This window comes from Loxodonta africana, chromosome 7, assembly GCF_030014295.1.
Source record: "Loxodonta africana isolate mLoxAfr1 chromosome 7, mLoxAfr1.hap2, whole genome shotgun sequence".
NCBI lineage: Eukaryota > Metazoa > Chordata > Mammalia > Proboscidea > Elephantidae > Loxodonta > Loxodonta africana.
Window position 1 is genome coordinate 25882925 of NC_087348.1, and position 14453 is coordinate 25897377.

At 36.0% G+C, this 14453-nt stretch overlaps 1 protein-coding gene across 1 annotated transcript; it reads right to left on the reverse strand.

Moving 5' to 3' along the window:
* Positions 1-2331: 2331 nt before the first annotated feature.
* LOC135231664 (olfactory receptor 8K5-like) lies at positions 2332-9658 on the reverse strand. The gene has a single exon (XM_064288088.1). The coding sequence runs from the start codon at positions 8802-8804 to the stop codon at positions 7863-7865; it is 942 nt and encodes a 313-aa protein (XP_064144158.1). The 5' UTR covers positions 8805-9658; the 3' UTR covers positions 2332-7862.
* Positions 9659-14453: the final 4795 nt, after the last annotated feature.

The window sequence follows — 14453 nt, forward strand, 5'->3', positions numbered from 1 at the left end:
ATTTCTATACCTTCGTTTCATGAAGTTTTACAAATAAAGTCAGTAAATCAAAGTGAAACTACCTGATTGGAACAAATGAGTCTCTTTCGAGGTATCCACTTGTTTTCCCTTTTAACCTCTTCTAGCATTCGTTGTCCATCAGTGGAAACCTAGGACTCTGTAAGCATGATTTTCAATTGGGACAGTAAGTGGTGTGCCAAATATTCAGCGACATAAAATGCAGGATATAATTATTATTACACAATATAATGCCCATGCTTAGTCTGCACAACTATTAGAAAATTCCAGGGGCCCCTGACAAGGCCTAAGTCTACAGTACGAAGCAGGTGAAGTTCAGAGCTGGATTGCAGACAGCTGTTTGCTAAGGATAACTTTTGATCCCGAGGCTGGATTGAATTTTCAGGAAAATAGCAGAAATCCTAGAAATATGCCAAATTTTAGGTTGATTTTGCAAGCCTGAACCAGGAGAATGGGAGGCAGGATGATACTGGAGATTGGTGAGTCACCTCTGTCCCTTCTTTTTTTTAGATAAATTCTCTGTTTTTTTTCACCCTCGGCTCCAGTCTTCTTTCCAGGTCCTTCCTGTCTCACAGAATAAGAACTATAAACCTACGTTCTTTTGAAAACTTATCTCAAATATGCTGTATCACAAAGCCTGATATCACAGGATTTTGCTGTAGAATGCTGGATTGAGGTAAGGAATTCAGATTCTACTTCCCATCCTATGACTTTTAAGTTTTCAATGTTCCGTAAGAATTATTCTAATGTTTATTGAACCTATGAACATCTTCAGTGTCATTTACTACCTCTGTCTGAAGACATCTCGGTTTCACCTTTTTGGAAAAGAATATCTCTAATGTGTCTTAGACATCGAAATATGTACTTTTTTATCTCTGAGTAGTGATCATCACTAAAGCTGAAAGAATGTACAAGTGTGCAGATAAATTATTTTTAAGTCCTCAGACCTGGTAATATCAGGTAGGAATTACTTTAGGTTCAGGGAGTTCTTCATAACTCCATAACTCATAAAAAATACTGTAGTTTCCAGTCTAGAAACTAGTAGGGAAAAGAAAGAACAAACAATATCATCATCATTAACAACCAAAAAATGGTGTGTTTTTCATGGGAAATTCTTATGTAAAAATTATTCAAAATTTATCAAAGGTTGCATGGGGCATACTTATACTAACAATATTCATTTTTTAACAAATATTTCAGTGGACATTCTCATACTGAAAGAATTCTTATTTATTTAATACTGTCTCAGGCATAATTACAATTTAAAAAATTATTTATTTTTGCCAAATTCAATTGTGCCTGAAAGTTCTGTATTATATCTGGCAATCCTAACCTTAATTTCATATTGTTGCTTGTTGGTGTCAAATTGGCTCTGACTTATGGTGACCTCATATATAATAGAACAAAATGACGTCCATTCCTTTTCCATCTTCATAATTGTCGGTATGTTAGAGTGCATTATTGGTATGAACTATTGTGTCAATCCATCCCATTGAGAGTTCCTTCCTTTTTGTTGGCCCTCTACTTGACCAAATGCGATGTCCTTTTCCATTATTTGGTCTTTCCTGATGAAGCACTCAAAGTATGTCTAACCCTAATAGATTTTAGTAAATTAAATTGGTGCTGAATTTTCAAGTATTTCCAGTTCCCCCCTTTTTTTTTTCTTTGCTTGCAGTAACCAAATGCCAATACCAGCTCCTATAAATCAAATAGAGCTGGGGCACACTCTTAATTTATAGGATTTAATGTCCTAAAAATACCATAGAGCTCCATGGAATCCTAGTTAAGAAAAGAGAAAATGAATGTTCGTGGTGAAGCTGAAGGGGTAATTTGTGAGTGGCCATAACAGTGTCTGCTTTCAGGAATCAGGAGTGATTGTAAATGGCCGAAATCTACCTGATAATCAGAATCAAAGAGAATTTGATCCCACTCACCTTGAGTAGGAAATCAGATTTGTTTTCCTCAAATGATTCTCTTGTTTTCTTTGGTTGAATGAATTTATGATTTCCCTTCTCTTTGCCATATTCCCCAAAGAATTAGCATGCATTTCACCGATTATGATCAAAACATCTGAAGGACTTAAAAATTTCCCTTGTCGTACCTGCTAATTATCCAAGATATCCTACATATTCCCCAGTGAAAAGAAGGAAGGGGTAATTCAATGAAAGAACAAAACATGAGTCATCTATACAGTCTCGCGGAATCCATATGATGTAAATGTATTCATTCATTTACACAGTCAAGAAATATAGACAAAATGGAAAAAAAACAAATATCAGCTCAATCTCAGTAAAACTGCAACAGTTGCAAAGTCATGATGAAATAGTAAATACCATTATTATCATGACCTAGGATTTTTCTACAAATTTATTACCAAAAGAAATATGTGCCAGGCACTGTGCTGTATATATATGAATTGGCTCATACATATGTTAAACTCAACATTTAACTCATAATTTAACCCATGCTATTTCCATATTTACTGGGTGGTGTAAGCGTTTAACACGCTCTGCTGCTAACCAAGAAGGTTGAAAGTTCAAGTCCATCCAAAGGAGCCTCAGAAGGAATGCCTGGCATTCTGGTTTTTAAAAGTCAGCCATTGGAAACCGTGGAGTGTGCAGTCCTGCCCTGACACACATGGGGCTGCCACGAGTCAAAACGTTCTATAAAGCAACTGGGAATCTCATATTCAGAAGAAGGTGACCTCAGCTGAACTGTATAATTGCCTGAAATTTTAAAAAATTACATAATTAATAACCAGAGGATTTGAAATTAAAACTTTACCTCTCCTGTCCCACACCTCTAAATAAGGATATATTTACCTTCCCTTTCATAAGACAAACCCATAAGAATTATTGTAATGCAATGTGTTACCACATAATTGCCCTGACTTTAGGAGTTCCTTAGCTGTCATATCACCAGAGTTGGGTAATGTTCAGTAGGACCTCATAGTGAGTCAAATTTACTTGTAAGAGAATATATCTTGTCTCTTATAAAATTTTACCCATGCCTCCTTCCTTGGTGACTTCCATATGTACAAGAATTGCGGAAACATTAAGTACAATGAAACACGCTGACACATTGATGAGCTTTGACAAATGTGTTTTATTTGTCCAGCTTTCCTGCCCCTTCCTGTCTTTCCTTCTTGCCCCTGGGCTGGTGTGCCCATTTAGTCTCTTATACATGATTGAGTATTGTTGTTTTTTCTTATGGGCCTACCTAATCTTTGGCTGAAGGGCGAACCTCAGAAGCAACTTCAGTACTGAGTTAAAAAAGTGTCCGGGGGACATATTCTCAGGATTTCTCCAGTCTCTGTCAGACTTGTAACTCTGGTCTTTTTTTATGAGTTTCAATTTTGTTCTACATTTTTCTCCAGCTCACATGGGAACCCTCTATTATGATCCTTGTCAGAGTGGTTGGTGGTGGTAGCTGGGCACCATCTAGCTGTGCTGGACTCAGTCTGGTGGAGGCTGTGGGAGTTGTGGCCCTTTAGTCTTTTGGACAAATCTTTCCCTAGTGTCTTTGGTTTTATTCATTCTTACTTGCTCCAGATAGGGTGGGACCAGTGGAGTATCTTAAATGGCCACTCAGAAGATTTTAAGACCGCAGCTGCTTCTCAACCAAGTAGGATGTAGAATGTTTTCTTTATTAACTACATTGTGCCAATTGAGCTTGGTCTTCTGAGACCATGGTCCCCATTCCTCAGCCCAGTAATTCTGTCAGGCAACCATAGGTGAATGGACTTACACTGGGGTTCTCGATTCTGTCCCATTGGTTCAAGTATTTGTCGTTGTACCAGTACCAGGCTGTTTTGTTGACTACTGTAGTAATATAGTAGGTTCTGAGGTCAGGTAGTTCGCGACCTTCTACTTTATTCTTCTTCTTCAATAGTGTTTTACTTATCCGAGGCCTCTTTATATTCCATATAATTAATGATTAGTTTTTCTATCTCATTAAATAATGCTGTTGGTATTTGGATCTGGTTTAATTGTATTGATAGATTGCTTCAGGTAGAATTGACATTTTCACAATGTTGAGCCTACTGATTCATGAACATGGTGTGTTCTTCCATTTATGATGGTCTCTTTTGGTTTTTTCAAGTAAGGTTTTGTAGTTTTCTTTGTACAGGTATTTAAGTCCCTGGTTAGATTTAGTCCTAAGTTTTTTTTTGTTTGTTTGTTTATTTGTTTTTAAGGGATATTATAAATGGTATTTCTGATTTCATTTTCATAGTTCGCTGTATTGGTGTATAGGAATCCAAATGATTTTTGTATGTCTTGTATCCTGCTACTCTGCTGAATCTTCCTATTAGTTCCGGTAGTTTTAATGTGGAGCCTTCTGGGTTCTTTATGTATAAAAAACCAAAAACCAACCACATTGCCATCGAGTTGATTCCAACCTATAGCAATCCTCTAGAATAGAGTAGAACTGGCCCATAGGACTTCCAAGGAGCAGCTGGTAGGTTTGAACTGCCAACATTTTGGTTATCAGCCAAATGTTTAACCACTGCGCCACCAGGGCTGCTCTCTATGTACTGTATTATAACATCTGCCAATAGGGATAGTTTTACTTCTTCCTTACCAATTTTGATGCCCTTTATTTCTTTTTCTTGGCTTATTGTTCTAGCTAGGACTTCCAGCAGTGAAAAAAAGTACTAATGCAGGCCTTTCATAAAAGTGAAGTGGTGTAAAGCAAACTTTCAAAAATGGGAGATACCCGTAATCCCCAACTTATGAATTATTCGAGTAACAAGGACCCACACTTAAGACCATCTGTTTTTTTTTTTCTTATGTATCTTACCATAAGTAATATATACTACAACCAATGTTGCAGTATGTAAAATTGCCTTTGGGTGCAGCAAATCCTCTTCTAGTATATACCGAAAAGAATTGAAAACATGTTCAAACAAAAAATTTTACATGAATGTTCATAGAAGCAAATTCACAATAGCAAAAAAAAGTAGAAACAACTCAATGTCCATCAGCAGATAAATGAATAAAGAAAATACAGTATATTCATTCATTCTCTCATAAAAAATGAAGTAGCAATACATGCTATGATGTGGATGAAACTGGAAAATCTAATGCTAAGTAAGAAAAGCAAAAAATCAGAAGATCACATATTGAACATTTCTACTCATATGCAATAGCAGAATAGGAAAAGCCATAGAGACAAAAATCAGATTCATGGTTGTCAGGGGCTGTGTGGAGGTAGAGAACTTCAGGAGAGGTATCCTAATCTATAGGAGGACATCTATGGAGTGATAAAAATTATCTTGTGCTAGATAAACCTGATGGTTACACATTATTGTGAATGTAATAAAAGCCACTGAATTGAACACTTTTAAATGATTGTGTTGTGAATTTCACCGTAATAAATAATTATTATAAACACATATTTCAGCTCTTCAATGTGTTGTCTATTAATGCTCTGTTCATCAAATTCTTCAATTTATCCATTTCTTGAGTTTTTTAAGATTTGTACTTTTTCTGCAAAATACAGAAAAAATACATTTCATGATGAAGTAGATTTTTACAGTTTGGCTTAATAAATATATAAGTTTATATTGAATGAACGTTTGTGTTAAAAAAAATCAAGCCAATGTGGTGTTTATATTAGCTACTGCATTTTTGTTCATCGTCTCTGTATATACATAAAAAAAAACAACAAAACCAAACCCAGTGCCGTCGAGTCAATTCCCACTCCTAGCGACTCTATAGGACAGAGTAGAACTACCCCATAGAGTTTCCAGGGAGTGCCTGATGGATTTGAACTGCCGACCTTTTGTTTAGCAGCAGTAGCACTTAACCATTATGCCACCAGGGTTTCCTCTGTACATACATACATACTTACATATATATATATATGGATACACACACACAACCTCAGGCTGCTAACCAAAAGGTTGGAGTTTGGAATCCACCCAGGAATGACTTAAAGAAAAACCTTTGGATCTACTTATGAAGAATCAGCCATTGAACCCTTATGCAGGACAGTTCTATTCTGACACACGCATGGTCACCATGATTTGGAATTGACAAAGCAATGGTGTGTGTGTTTCTTCTATCTGAGATCAATTTTTTGGAGCTTCTAATATACCTTTATGTTGATTCAGTGTGGTCTTAAATCATACATAAATATGTATAGGTACATATTAAATCATATAAAATATGTAAACCGCATTATACTCAATAACACTCCAAATTAAAACACCTAGAAATCTGTAATTTTATGATTACATAAATATTATTCTGTTTACCTGTTTTACCATAGTAGCTTTTCTGACATAAATTGTTGTCACTTCTTGAACAGTTTTGATTCTTTCCAAAATATGTAATCATTCTGCATTTTTGACAAGGTTTCTGCTTTAGTTCAGTATTGGGTATTGCACATATATTCTAGCTCTGTCAGATACTATTAGGTTTCCAAAAAAATGAAGAAAATATGCACTTTAGGCATAATATACTAAAGTTTGTACTTCTCTGGGTTAGTGGCACACATCCTTGTGGAGACTAGAACAAAATCAAGATGGGGTAAGGACCATCAGCACTATGGTAAATGTCTTTACTTTCTTGTTTTACCAGCCATCTTATTGAGCTATTCAGAATTTTTTCTTAGAACTCTGTCTATGCCAAGGAAAAACAGAGAGTAAACACTATTTCATTTTTGTTTTGAGTAAATTATGACCCTTGACAAGGGTTTTGTAATTAACCTAATGAAGATGAAGGCAACATGGAAGATAGGAAGATTTTTTGTTAGTTTGAAAGGAATAAAAATTGGAAATATCATAAATATTTGTTCCCACAGTCTTTTAGTGAACAAAAAGAAATTAATGGTGAAAGTATTTACTGCTTCAGTATAATATCGATGCATTCAGTAGAATTCAGCTTACCATCCCTTATACATCCTCTACAAATGAAGTGTAACAATATCCACATTTTGCCTTTAATAAAATACGTGGATGTTGAGCAATACAATTGTTCACTCTAGAGTAATATGCCCTTTTTATACATTGATCTTCCTTCTTTATACATATAATATTCTCCAATACATTGAAAATAAGACTTAGAAAGCATGCCAATATGTTCTCTTGGTTTTAGAATTCTTTTTTAATCATCATAATCTCCATCAGTTATTACCTTTAATAAATAGTCCTTCACATCAGGCATCCTTAATATTTTTTCTCCTTCCTCCTTTTCTCTCCCCGTCTCTATTCACTTTTCATTTTTTTTTTTCTTTTCTAACTACTGTCTGTGCATGAAGAATAGGGTAGTGAGAACCAGCATGCAGGACTAGTTTTCTCAGAAGGAAGGATGTCAAATTATATAACTGATCAAAATTATCTAGCACACTTCACATATGTTGGAGCAGCACATAGATAAGAAATGATTATCACAGTAGGAGACACACAAGGCTAATTACTGATGGGGTCGACAGGAACACCAGTAACACTTTGTCTCCAGTTTTGATTACTTATTTTAGTATTAATTTAGTCTAAGAAAAGACATGAAAGCAAGGTTGAGAACATTCCGTTCTTAATGAAAACAAAAACAACATTGAAACAAACACACGGTTTACTGATGAGGTGCCTGACAAATCTTTTCGTTAGGGAAATATGAGTTTCTATAAAATCACATAAGGAAAGAATGAATAGAAGCTTGCCATTTTGGGCAAGAAATGACATTTAACTTGAAATATACATTATGAGAATTAATTTGAATGAATATAATGGGCACAGAGCATTTGTCTTTGCTTTATAATCAGTCTTAGCTTTGCAGCCAAAGAAAATGTTTTAGAGATAATTTCCAGTACATTTGCCTCAAAACAGTATTGCATATTGAATATTAAATACAAAGATTGCATGGATTCTTAATGACCCTGTAGAAGGCACTTTTTACTTCTTTATTCCTTAAGCTGTAGATCAAGGGGTTAAGCATGGGAATGACTAAAGTGTAAAACACTGAGGCCATTTTGTCAGTATCAAAAGAATGAGCAGATTTGGGCTGCACATACATGAATAGTAGAGACCCATAGAACACAACCACCACTGTCAGATGAGAACCACATGTGGAGAAAGCTTTTCTCCTGCCCTCAGCAGAATGCATTCGAAATATGGCTATCAGAATCAGCAGGTAGGACAGCAGGACAACCAGGAGGGAGGATATCAAATTAAATGCTGAAAACATTATGATCAACAGCTGTACCTCTTGTGTATTTGAGCAGAGCATAGGTATCAAGGGGACATCATCACAATAGAAATGACTGATGACATTAGAGCCACAGAAGGTCAATGTGAAAATCTTAATGGTGAACATCAGAGACTGAAAGATACTATAAATGTATGGAATACCCACAAGCACATGGCAACGTCTTGGGGACATGATAACATTGTAGAGCAGAGGGTTACAGATGGCCACATAGCGGTCATAGGCCATGGCCGACAAGATGAAAAGTTCACTGATAATGAACAAAATGAAGAAAGCCAGCTGTGTGGCACATTCATAATAAGAAATGGTATTTTTATTCACAACAAAAGTTACTAGCATCTTGGGACAAATGACAGTAGAATTACCAAGATCAATGACGGCCAGGTGTCTGATGAAAAAATACATAGGAGTGTGTAGGCGGGAGTCCACCTTGGTCAGGATGATCAGGCCTAGGTTTCCCATCACTGTGATCATGTAGATGAGGAGGAAGACCCCAAAAAGGGGAAGCTGCAGTTCAGGGCGCCTTGTGACTCCGATTAGAATGAATTCAGTCATCATCGTTAGGTTCTTTTGGTCCATTTAGTCCAGTTATCTCTTCTGAGAAAAAACAGACATGCTTGTATTATCTTTCATATCGCATCGTCTAAACAAACAGAGGGCAAGAATTCTACCACTGAACTACCGATGCTTTCTTCCTTCGTATGTGTGGTGAGAAAATTAATTTTTACATCTTACTTTAGTAATCTTTACAATCTCCTTCATCCCAAAATAGGAGGGGTCCATATAAAACAAAGTATTTACTGATACAACATAAATTAAATTCTAAAGTAGATCAACAGTATTTGTTATTTTGTTAGTAACAAACACACATTTTTATTAATATAGAAATATTATACTTTATTTTATCTGCACAATGTCATCAGCATTTTACTTTAGAGCCCTTCCTTTTTTTTTGGTCTGAGAATATTTACAAGATATTGATATTCTTAAAGAGAGTGAAAAAGATAACATGAAGTTAGTGAAACAAGTTTTATGGCCCCTTATTAGTTCTGGCCCCTTCCAAGACCTTCAGCAAGGCCTTAGCAATGCATTCACGTAGTGATGTATCCTGGTAAGTGTCCTGAAAGAAGAATATTTTAACCATGATCAGTTAAAGGCACATTCTCTTACCATTCCAACATCCTTTCGATTACACTTCACCAAATATCAGTTTGCCTTGGGGTACCAGTAGGCATTTCTGGGGTCCAAATAAATAGGATTCGAGTTAATGATATTTGAGGCTCAAAAGGTATATTTTGATGGTTCAAAACAATGACATATATCACTTAATAATGCTATCATTCTGGTGTTAGAATAGCTTCTAAGAACATGCCTACCACCTAGTATGCTGAAATGTGTCTTGAATTTAAGAAAGTTCATATTTATAGGTTTTATAATGTTCGTCACCAAGATCATTTTGTCTATAAATTTGTTTCTATTTCTTTCCCATTCTAAATAAATACTCACATTTCTGTTTCAATTTGTATTTCCTTTTTAATGGAAACCTTCAAATTTGTATAAGATTTCAAGACACAGATGATATGAATCCATTCCTGCTAAAATCAATGGTCTATATCAAAATCCAGAGATTTGTACTACTTAATTGAATGTGGTCTATTTCCTCTAACATAACAGCGTGGAGATGAGAGACTCCATAAGGTATTTAGAATATGCACTTTTGCATTTATATCATCACATATCCTAACTATCAATTTATTTCTGGAAATCTACAACAGATAACTTGCAGGGTAAAAGACTGTGATTTCCAGATATCTTAATGATAACACCTGCCCTTTCATTTCATAAAATTTTACAGAGAATGTCAGTAAATCAATGTGGAACTTCCTTGATTGGAATTAATGAAGCTCCTTTAGTTTAATCCACTTGGATTCCCTTTTACGTCTTCTCACATTCATTGCCTTTTAATGAAAACTTAGGATTCTGTAAGCATGAGTTTTGACTGGAACAGTAAGTAGGTTTCCAAATATTCGCTAACATGAAATACTGCGCAGAAGTATTACAGTGTGATAGCATGCCCAGTGAAATTACCAGGTAGAAAATTACTGGCCTCTGACTAGGTCTTAGTTTGTGGCAGGGATCTGCTGAAGTCCTGACGTGGACTACAGGCAGATATCTGCTAAGGATGACTTTTTATCCTGTGGCTGGCTGGAACTTTAGGAGAAAAGTAGTAATTCTACGAGTCTGATAATTTCTGGTTCAATTTTGCCAGCCTGATCCAGAAGATTGAGGGCAATACTGGAGATTGTGAGTTGCCTTCACCCCTTCTTCCTAGAAAAGGTTGTGTGCTGTTTCTGCAGTAAGTTTCACTCTCTCTTCTGGGTCTTTCTTCTTCCACAGTATAACGACTATAAGCCTAACCCCTTTTGAAAACTTTATTTCAAATTTGCTCTATTGTAAGTTCTGATATCATAGATATTTACTGTAGAATACTTGATTGAGCAAAGAAATTTGAATTTCTAGTTCCATCCTACCATCTTTAGTTCTTCAATGTTCTCTAAGAATTATTCTAGTGTGTACTGAGTCTATCAATATCTTCTGCATCAGCCACTATCTCCCTGTCAAGATTCTGGATTCTTTGACCCACTCATTCTCCTTTTTGGAAAAAAAGTATCTCCGATTTGTTCTGAACATCTAAATGTGTACATTTTAAATATCTCTGAGAATGGGTCATCCTTAATGCAAGCAGAATATAGAAGTTTGCAAATAAATAAATAATTTCTCAATTCTGACACATGATAATGTCAGGTAGGTATTATTTTAGGTGCAGGGAGTTCTTTATATCACCATAACTCTTAAAAATCATACTATTTCCTAGTCTACTTCATCAGTTTATAACACCCATTCAGAAAAATCAGTAGTAAGCAACTAGTAGAGAAAATAAACAACAAACATCATCATCGTGATCAACAGCAGCAACAAAAATGCATGTTTTCATGGGAAATTCTTACACAAAAAGTGTTCGACATTAATGAAATGTTCCATGGTACATACTTATACTAACAAGATTCATTGCTTAACAAATATTTCATTGGACAAACTTGCAATAAAATAATATTTATTAAATATTACAGCAACAGGTACAAGAGCCTTGGTCACATGTATACCAGAAAAAATGTTTACTTTTGAGAAATTCAAAATGTATCAGTGTGTTCTGTATTATATCTTGCATTCTAATCTTAATTTGTTGTTGTTCTTCATTGCTCTTGAGTTGGTTCTGACTTACAGTGACTGCACGTATAACAGAACAAGATTATGTCGATTCCTGTGTCATCTTCATGGTCACTGGTATGTCTGAGTCCACTGTTGGGCCTACTGTGTCAATCCATCCCATTGAAGCGTCCATCTACCTACCATCCTATTGGGCCCCTAATTTAATAAATATGATGCCATTTTCTAGCAATTTTCCTTTCCTGATGTGTCCAAAGTAGGGGTAACATTAATAGATTATATTAAATTAAATTGGTGATGAAATTTTGAGGTATTTCTATCTCCCTCATCACTTTCAGTAATCAAATGTCACTATCAGTCACCCCAAATCAAATAGAGCTCTGGGTACACACTTAAGTTTTAGGATTCAGTGTCCTTAAAACATCATAGAGCTCCATGGAATCCTAGTTAACAAAAGAGAAAATGAATGTTTGCAGTGAAGTTGAAGGGATCAACAGCGAGTGACCATAATAGTGTCTGCAGTTAAGAATCATGGAAAATGACCAATATCCAGGTGACAATCAGAACCAAAGACAATTCTTATCCACTCACCTGGAGTACAGAATCAGCTTTTCTTTTCTTGAGTGATTCTCTTGTTTTCTTTGGTAGGAGGAATTTATTATTTTCCTTCTCTTTGCCATGTTCCCTGAGGAATTAGCCTGTATTTCACTAGTTATACCCAAACCATCTGAGGGAGCTAAAAAAAAAAAAAAAAAAATTGCCTTGATTTCTCTGTTAATTATCTAAGACGCACTACATATTCCCCAGAGAAAAAATAAGGGGTAATTCGATGAAAGAAACAGAACACAAGTGATCTTTATAGTCCCATGGAATGTACATGATGTAAACATGTACACAGTCAAGAATTATAGATACAAGAACCTAGACGTAAATCCGTCCATGAGTAACTGAAATTTGACAAAGGGCCAAAGTCCATTAAACAGGGAAAAAAATGGTCTGTTTAATAAATGGTGCTGGCATAACTGGATGTACATCTGTAAAAGAAAACATACCTCATACCATACACCAAAGCTAACTCAAAATGGGTCAAAGACCTAAATAAATAACCTAAAAAGATAAAGATCATAGAAGAAAAAATAGGGACAATGCTGGGGGACTTACATAATGCATACATGGTATCAAACCCTAAGTAACAATGCACAAACACTGGAAAAGAACTAGATAACTTGGCTCTCCTAACAATTAAACACCTATGCTCATTAAAAGACTTGACCAAAAGAGTAAAAAGAGAACCTACAAACTGGGAGGTGGGGGGGAGGCTACGACATGTCGGACAATGGTCTAATCTCTAAAATCTAGAAGATACTGCAACACCTCAACAACAAAAACACAAATTATCCAATTAAAAAATGGGCAAAGGTCATGAAAAGGCACTTCACCAAAAGACATTCAGGTGACAAACAGACACATGAAGAATTAAATGCATGAGATCACTAACCATTAGAGAAATGCAAATCAAATCTACATTGAGATACCATCTCACCCCAACAGTATTAGCACTAAATCAAAAAACACAAAATAACAAATGTTGGAGAGGTTGTGGGGTGATAGAAACTCTTATGCTCTGTTGGTGGGAATGTAAAATGGTACAAACATTTTGGAAGATCACATGATGCTTCTTTAGAAAGTTTGAAACAGAAATACCATACAATCCAGCAATCCCACTTCTAGGAATATACCCTAGATAAACAAGAGCCATCCCACGAATAGACATAGGCACATTCATGTTCATTACAGCAACATTCACAATATAGCAAAAGGATGGAAACAACTAAGTGCCCATCAACAGATGAATGGATAAACACATTATTGTACATACGTGCAGTGGAATACAATGCAACCATAAAAAGCACTGTTGAATTCTGGAAACATCTCACAACACAATCTGCTGGGCACTATACTGAGTGCAATAAGTCAGTCATGAAAGGACAAATATTGTATGAGACCATTATTATAAGTACTCAAAGAAAGATTTACACATGGAAAAAAAAAAACATTCCTTGATGTTTTTGAGGGTGGGGAGGGAAGGAGGAGGGAAAATCACTAATTAGACAGTAAACAAGTGTAAACTTAGGTGAAGGTAAGGACAACACATGTCCTTGTTATTGTTAGGTGCCTTCCAGTTGGTTCCGATTCATAATACCCTTATGCATAACAGAATGAAACACTGCTCGGTACTGTGCCATCCTTACAATTGTTCTTACGCAGCCACTGTGTCAATCTACCTCGCTGAGGGTCTTCCCCTTTTCCACTGACCCTGTACTTTACCAAGCATGATGTCCTTCTCCAGGGACCGATCCCTCCTGAAAACATGTCCAAAATACGTAAGACACAGTCTCGCCGCCCTTGCTTCTAAGGAGCATTCTGGTTGTACTTCTTCCAAGGCAGATTTGTTCATTCTTTTGGCAGCCCATGGTATATTCAATATTCTTCACCAACACCACAATTTGAAGACATCAATTCTTCTTCAGTCTTCCTTATTCATTGTCCAGCTTTCACATGCATATGATGTGATTGAAAATACCATAGCTTGGGTCAGGCGGACCTCAGTCTTCAAGGTGACATCTTTGCTTTTTAACACTTTAAAGAGGTCTTTTGCAGATTTTCCCAACGCAATGCGTCTCTTGATTTCTTGACTGCTGCTTCCATGGCTGTTGATAGTGGATCCAAGTAAAATGAAATCTTTGACAACTTCAATCTCTTCTCTGTTTATCACGATGTTGCTTATTGGTCCAGTTGTGAGGATTTTTGTTTTCTTTCTGTTGAGGTGTAGTCCCTACTGAAGGTTGTGGTCTTTGACCTTCATCAGTAAGTACTTCAAGTCCTCTTCACTTTCAGCAAGCAAGGTTGTGTTACCTGCGTAAAGCAGGTTGTTAATGAGCCTTTCACCAATCCTTACTCCCCGCTCTTCTTTGTATAGTCCACCGTCTTAGATTATTT

Bases quoted from the DNA above. Each gene is read 5' to 3' on its own strand.
- LOC135231664 (XM_064288088.1), bottom strand. From the start codon at position 8,804: ATGGACCAAAAGAACCTAACGATGATGACTGAATTCATTCTAATCGGA.